Source organism: Equus asinus, chromosome 20 (assembly GCF_041296235.1).
Source record: "Equus asinus isolate D_3611 breed Donkey chromosome 20, EquAss-T2T_v2, whole genome shotgun sequence".
NCBI classification, from domain to species: domain Eukaryota; kingdom Metazoa; phylum Chordata; class Mammalia; order Perissodactyla; family Equidae; genus Equus; species Equus asinus.
In genome coordinates, this window is record NC_091809.1 from 110,932,594 (window position 1) to 110,940,121 (window position 7,528).

The window sequence follows — 7,528 nt, forward strand, 5'->3', positions numbered from 1 at the left end:
ACATCCATCCATCAGAAAATTCTGTTGGCTCTACTTTGAAAATATATCCAGAGTCAGATCATGTCTTACTACCTCCATTGCTACCACACTAGTCTGAACAAATATAAAATGTCACCCGGGTTGCTGTAATGGCATCTAATAGTTCTTCCTGTTTCCACCTTTGTTCCTCTAGATTAGCAACACAGCAGCCTGAGGGATCCTTTTAGACTGAATGGGATCGTGTCACTCCTCTACTCAAAATCCTGCAATTCATCCCATCTCACATTGAGTAAAAACCAGTCCTTACATTGACCTAAAAGGTCCTACGTGATTTGACTCCTGTTACATCTCTGAGAGTGTGTCCTAATGTTTCCAACACGGCTCCTTTTCTTCAGCCATACTGCTTAATTAACACATTTTTGTTAAACAAATCAACCCCAGTCTCCAAGGAGCTCCTAGTCTACTGGGAGAAGCAGAGGTGCACAAATGATTACAAACAGAAGGCGGCGATTACAGCTCTCCTCCGTCTCCCGGCCTAAATTCTGGCAGGTGAGTGTTGAAGGTTGAGAAATTTGCCAGGGGTGGGAATGGCCCTGGGGGACACAGGGAGGAAGCAAGGACATTTCAGGCAGGACAAACATCGCTCATGCAGAGATCTGGAGAAATGGATCAGCAGAACACTTAGAGAATTACAAGTAAAGCACCAAAGAATAACCATTGAGATTAGGGATCTAGATGTGGGAAGTAAAGAGAAATATGGTTTACACTTTAGATAGGAGTCAGATCATAAAAGACTTTCTGTTTGTTTGTTTTTTCCCTTACAGTTTTCAATCGGCTCTCAGAGCAACTTATTAACCATATCTTTTTAACGCACCTCCTCAACAGGCTAAAGCAATATTTGGAAATGATTCTGAATTCCCCCTGTTAAAGATACAAAAGAAAAATCTAGCATCACATTTAACTTGACAAGGTAAAGGAGTGGGTGTGCTCCCATACCAAATGTAATTTGTACAAAATCATCGTCTCTGGTAACGTTCTTTTTCCCGATCGACTGCGTTTAGACTACTTCAGGAAGGCTTGATCTCCCCGTCTGTCAACACCGATCCTCTTACAGCTGTTTGGACTAACACGGGCCTCATTAATACCCGACAAATCCACAAGGTGTTATTTGGTTGCACACGATTTTGTATAAAAGGTGAACTGAGACCCGACTCACACCACAGCTTTCCTCAGACAAGGCAGCTGACCACAGGTGAGTCGTGGCATCTCTAACTATCAAGTGGTGACAACTATTTTTGAAATTACAGATTTTTCAGGATCTGAAGAGCAAATCCAGAACTTTTCAACTGCCGGTAGGTAGGGGATTTGTGCTTGTCAATCTGGTTTCTTAAACATGGTTAATACAGCATAATCATCGTTAGCAAGCAATGGGTTTACATAGACCGATTCACCTGGCCTCTGAAACGGTCCTGTTTTAAACAAACGCAGGCAAAAGTAAATGATAATATTTATGAGATACTAAAAATGGTGAACTAATTTAGCACTACACAATTTTCTTTTTAAACCAAAATAATCTTTAAAAATGACAATGAAGGGACAAATATGATGATCACAATTACTTGCTTCAAAGTGACCACTTTCACACCGTCGGCAGCAACGCCTGCTCTTCAAATACTGCTTTGCTTAAACCATCATATTGCAGTTTTGACCTCTAATGTGTTTATACTTTGACAAAAAAAACATAAAGGAAGAGAAGGATAAGAAGAAATGTTTGTTCGGGAAACAGAGAAGCAAAGAGAAGAAAAAGGAAAGAAAAAACTTGCTGGAGCAAAATGTGACTGGGGAGGATCGGTAAACCCAGTATTTTTGCTTTGGTCAGCTTATACAATGATCGTAAGTCTTTGGTTTTCGGTTTCTCATAGGCCTTAATTGTTCGCTTCCAGCCCAAGATGAAGTCAGTCCAGTTTTGTTTCCTTTTCTGTTGCTGGAAAGCAGTCTGCTGCAATAGCTGTGAGCTGACCAACATCACCATCGCCGTGGAGAAGGAGGAATGTGGCTTCTGCATAAGCATCAACACCACCTGGTGTGCGGGCTACTGCTACACCCGGGTAGGGACTCGGCCTTGCTGACGTGAGGGTACTGAGAGTCCGGACGAGGCAACTTGCCCTGATTCCTACTTTGCCAATATTCTGTCTCTCCTGAATGACAGCCTTGAGTCCCTTAGCCAACAGCGTCTATGTTGTGATTGGGGTTGATTATGATGACGTCAGTTAGATGTCCAGGCATGGATTTGATTAAGGGAAACTCAGGGAAGTGTCAGATTTGATCTGATCAATATGGTAATATGCCAACTCTGCTTTTGCAAAAAAAAAAAAAGAGTAGTTCTATGCTAGATTTTACATACAGAGAGATAAACACATAAATACACATATATTTAATGATAGAAGATCTACAATATTTCCAAAAAGCCAATTTCTGCAATTGAAGTCATATCTTGCAATAGGGATAGTACCAAAATATGTTTCCAAGACACATAAAAACATAAAGGGCCACATTATAAAAATTGTCTTCTTGGCCCGCCAGAATACAAATGCCAACAAGCAGCCTGGGAACACCAGCAACCCCTTCTGACAGTTAGAAACAAAATGATTAGCAAACCCGCTCAGCCCTTCATCCCATTGAGAAAAAGCAGGGCACAGAGGCACGATACTGCTAGCTTGTATGTGCACAGCTTCTTTGCATTCATCCAGGTAGAGGGGCAGTTTCTACTTTGTTTTCTTTCATTTTTTTCCCTATAGCACCTGGTTATCTATGCAGAATTTCATTCTATAAACTGAAATTAAAAATAGCAACTTTTTAATGAAATATACTTCACCGGGTGGTAAATGAGTGATCAAACTGTGCTTATTGCACGATTTATTGCACCTTCTTAGGGTATATACTTGGCAGCATGATAGTGAAGTAAATTATACGGCAGCAACAATTTCTTCCCTCAGTGCAGATAATTTTCTCACTAGAAAGTGTTGGAACAAACCTGTTCTGCCTGGATTAAAAGTTCTTATATGCAAAGCACATGAGAGCCCCACAAAATATACCGCATTTAAGGGGAGAAAATGTCTACAAGACAGTGGAATACTTACAGTCCTATGTGAGCCTTTACAGGCATGTTAAGCTAAGCATTAACATTTCGTATCATGCCTTTTTTTCACTTTTTATAAACACACAGGGACAATGTATTTGGAAACATTTTCTGAGAAATTAAACTTCAGTGTTTTACGGTTCAAGGTATCAATACAGCTTTTGACTAAGTACAAAAAGTTGACTTAAAATTTCTGTCGTATTTCCCTTTTCATCACTTTTCTCTATCGAAGTTTCTTTTCTAATCAAAGTTTCTCTACAGTTCGAAAAATAACTAATATTTTGATACAGACATAAGGAGTAGGAAGAGGAATGACTGATATTTTCCCTAAGATTTCCAGAACAAACAAGAAACGTGGTAGAGCATGAAGGTCGTTCATGAGACCACGTTTGCTTGGTTAGAATTCCATGAGTGAGCTGTAATGGGTACATCTTACAACAAGCAGAATTAAATGCCTGTTGCATTTTGATTAAGTAAACAGAAACTTCCAGAATATTGTAACCTAAGGCTCTCCTTCCTAAACTCCTCAGGACCTGGTGTACAAGGACCCAGCCCGGCCCAACATCCAGAAAACATGCACCTTCAAGGAGCTGGTGTACGAGACAGTGAAAGTGCCTGGCTGTGCTCACCACGCGGACTCCCTGTACACGTACCCGGTGGCCACTGCGTGTCACTGTGGCAAATGTAACAGCGACAGCACTGACTGCACCGTGCGAGGTCTGGGGCCCAGCTACTGCTCCTTCGGTGACATGAAGGAATAAAGAGCGCTGACACTGTGGGCTGCCTGCCCTTGTCCTGAAGGACCAAGATACCCAAAATGTCTGTGTGTCCCATGTGCTCAGGCTGCAAACAGCTGTGGGAGCTCCTGCTGACCTCTGCTCTCCTGGCAGAGCGGGAGCTGCAGGAACTGAGGGCAGGGGCGGGAGCCTGTCACCACTCAACCCTGTGTCCTAGGCTAGGCCTGGCTCCACAAGTTTTATTCAATCTTACTTTACGTGAGTGCTTTCCTGCTTTATAATCTTAGAAATCCTCTCAGGCAATCCTCTCCTCTTAGAGATGGGGGTACGTAGGCTCAGAGGGGTGACATGAGAGGCTAGTGGTTGAAGGTAAGAGCTGCAGCATTGTTGTGCTGGACTCTTGAGCCCTCAAGAGCTAGCATCCTCTTCATGACTGTAGCCTCAATGCCTAGCACCGTGCCTGGATTTTAGTAAGAAACTCAACAGCGGCTTCCTTAAGGGAAGTAAGATTGAAAGGCAGGCGTAGGAAAACTCTGTGAGAGGATGTTTGTGGCTGGTTGCCCTCAGCAACGCCAGCCAGTCCAAGAAGTGGAGGCCTCAGTTCCCCCTCGGCTCTCCTCTGTCACTCGGAGTACGGAGACAGGGTGCTTCTCTCTGAACTGCTTGGTGCAGACGGAAGTTAAGATTTCCCAGCTATTACCATCACGCCCTTTGGTTAAGGGCAAAAGCTAGCAATGTTAATGTGGGCCTGTGGAAATTAGCCCACATCTAGTCTATCATTAAACAAATTGAATAAATGCTGTCAGGCTCCTGCAAAACCCTTTGGGAAGCAGAAAAAACTGTCACCCTGCGCCCCAAGCTTGGATCCACTCCTTTGGAGAGAGTTTGATTTGAAAAAGGTTTGAAAGCAATTATGACAACTTAATAAGCACATTTACATTTATCCACAATATATTTGTGTAAAGAAATAGCTCCTTTAGAAAGAATTAGCCACGAGAGGAGAAAAAAAACCTGCTGTTTTCTAGAATCCTCTCTGTATCAGTCTTCTTTTTTGTCTGTCCATGTTCTCCGAAATCTGTGATTTCTCTCAAGAGGGTATATACTGAAACTATTTCACGAGTTGATTTCTTTTAAAGATTTACCCTTCCTGCTTATGCACTTGTTTCACACTCATATTGTTTAACTAATGTATTTAAATCTTGTTTTTTAATAACGATGCTAGCCACCAGAAGGAATTTTTTCACGTACAAGCAGGTGACTTACATGTGTGTATTTTTATAACATTTGTAGAAAGAATCTCAAAATATAATTCCTAGTGTTTCTGTAAATATTACCTGTCTCCACCTTTGGAAATATTAAAAATAATTTGGATTCATTTCTAAAAGTATTTCTTTATTTAAATTTTCTGTCACTTTTTGAAGTCATTTTCTGATGTCATGGGGAAAGAAAAGCAAAGAGAGGATCACAGAGCGGGTGGGGACACTGAAGACTCTCTAGTCCATTTCTTGAATTTTTGAGATGAGGAAACCAGAGCCCAAGCATGTAAAGCGACCCGCCCAGGATCACAGAGACTGTTCACGGCAGGACCAGGATTAGAACCCTGCCTTTCCAGCTCCCAACCCAGCCCTGCAGTGATGACTCTGCCACACTAAGAAGTCATTTTGGCCAAGGACCGAAGCAAAATTGTAGGTATTGATAATCGGCCATGTCCGTTCAAATCTGGCGTTGAGTGTGGCTTAAAGCTATATTCTCTACGATATTTTGCGACACTGAAATTAGGGCTATATTACACAACATGTAGTAAGATGCTTTAAACTATAACATAGCCTTTTCCTTCTCCCTATACTCTTGGAAATCAAATAATTGCCTTCCCATCAGACGTGGTACAGAGCACTGGCTCCAGTGTTAGGTTGGCTTAATCGTCTTGACCAGACGTGTCATCTTGAACAAGTTTCTTAAATTCTCTGGACCTCAGTTCCCTCAACTATAAAATGAGGATGAGAATACTGTCTGCCTCGGAGGGCTCTGTTGATGATTAACTGGAATAATACATGGAAAGGGCTTAGAACTGTGCCTGGGACATAGCACTTCCTCAATAAACATTAGCTGTTGTGCCCTGAGACTGGTAATGTGGCAAGATGGTGAGTCAGACATCAGTTAAAAACAATCCTGCTCAGGCTCTTCCCAGGAATCTCAGATAAGCTATTCAACCTCTGGGCCTCACTGTCCTCACTTGTTAAATGGAGTAAAAATGGTAACTACCACCCAGGGCTGCTGTGAAGATTAGAAAATATGATGCATGTAAGGTGCTTGGGAGTCCAGCAGAAGAGCTACAGTCCTGACGGAGAGAGACTTTTTACCACTTAGCTAAAAAGGTCCAGGTCAAAATGCTAGAAAGCATCAGCAGCTTCTGCTTGAGGCACCCCTAGGCCAAACTGGAGGGCAATCCTTTTGGAAGCAGCAAGAAAGAACACTTGTGAGCCCTCCAGATCCATGCCAAGAACAGGGGCCACCATTTCAGTGAAAGCCCATACTGTCTCTCCCCAGCATTATGGCGAGGGTCTGTCCCAGCTGTGGGCAGTCCTCACATAGCTACAGGAATTGTCCTTCTAAAGTACAACTTTGAGTGTGCCTAATAATAAATGGGGCTCCCCATTGTTTTCAGAATATAACCCTTCAGCAACCCTTGAGTCCCATGATGGCCTGACCTGTGATTACCTCTCTACCTTCATATCTCCCTCTTCTCTACCCTCAAGAGGCTGCTGTCCCTGGACACTAGTTATGAGAGTTGAGGGAGGATTTTGTGCCTTCCGCTCCTGGAATGGTTTAACCAGAATACCATGCCTTTCATCTCACAAGAGAATTGGCTGACTATGATTGTAAACTGGTCAGAAAAGTGAGCAGTACCAAATTCCAGTGATAAAAAAAGTGATGCTAGAGCATAAGATTAATAAACACTGTTCATGATAGTGACAGAAGAGAAAGAGAAATGGAATTGGAAGGAAGAACTTAGGGAGCCTCAAACTATATCATGTTTTATATCTTAAAATAAATCCGAATCACGAATGTGGTATAACGTTAATGTATATAAATCTGAGAAAGGGTTATCCAGGTATTTATTATATTCTTGTAGACATTTAAAGTGCTTGATAACATGGCGTCTTTATATAATTTGGACATTTAATTCTGATTTTATGCCTATAAGAAATGTGAAAGGGGTCCTGAGCCTAGTCACACAGCTAGTGTGCAAAGCCTCAGTCATTAATATTCACTTAGGGTCTGAGACAGAGAATTCAGTGTGCTCACCGAGATCTGTGCCTACTTCTTCCTGGCTGTAAAGCTGGATCACATTTCCCAGCTTTCCTGAGAGTCAGGTATGCCCATGTTCCAGTCAACAGAATGTGAGCAGAAGTCCTATGAAACATTTCCATACCTGGCGCATAAAACCCTCTCATAGGTGATTTCCATTCTCTTGCTCTAACAGCTGAATGTCCACCTACAAGGAGTAGCGTGCTCCAGCACCAACAACCCTTTATAGCAAGCTGGATGGACATCACATCAACAAAGAAAACATCCACCAGGTTAAGATGCTGACGTTTCTGGGTTTATCTGATAGGGGAAAAGTACAATATTTTAATTAATACATCGATTGGTACTGGAAGTGGAAGGCTGC

At 42.2% G+C, this 7,528-nt stretch overlaps 1 protein-coding gene across 4 annotated transcripts; it reads left to right on the top strand.

Moving 5' to 3' along the window:
- Nucleotides 1-864: 864 nt before the first annotated feature.
- On the top strand, nt 865-5,239 carry LOC106824929 (follicle stimulating hormone subunit beta). 4 transcript variants are annotated; one of them, XM_070491384.1, is made up of 3 exons: nt 865-1,231; nt 1,902-2,087; nt 3,649-5,239. In XM_070491384.1, exons 2-3 carry the CDS (start codon nt 1,929-1,931, stop codon nt 3,877-3,879), a joined length of 390 nt encoding a protein of 129 aa, XP_070347485.1. In that variant the 5' UTR covers nt 865-1,231; nt 1,902-1,928; the 3' UTR covers nt 3,880-5,239. The 4 variants fall into 4 exon arrangements, with proteins under 4 accessions (XP_070347485.1, XP_044609016.1, XP_070347486.1 ...); XM_044753081.2 differs by having other exon boundaries at nt 1,044-1,331; XM_070491385.1 differs by having other exon boundaries at nt 1,143-1,231; nt 1,923-2,087.
- The last annotated feature ends 2,289 nt before the right edge of the window (nt 5,240-7,528 follow it).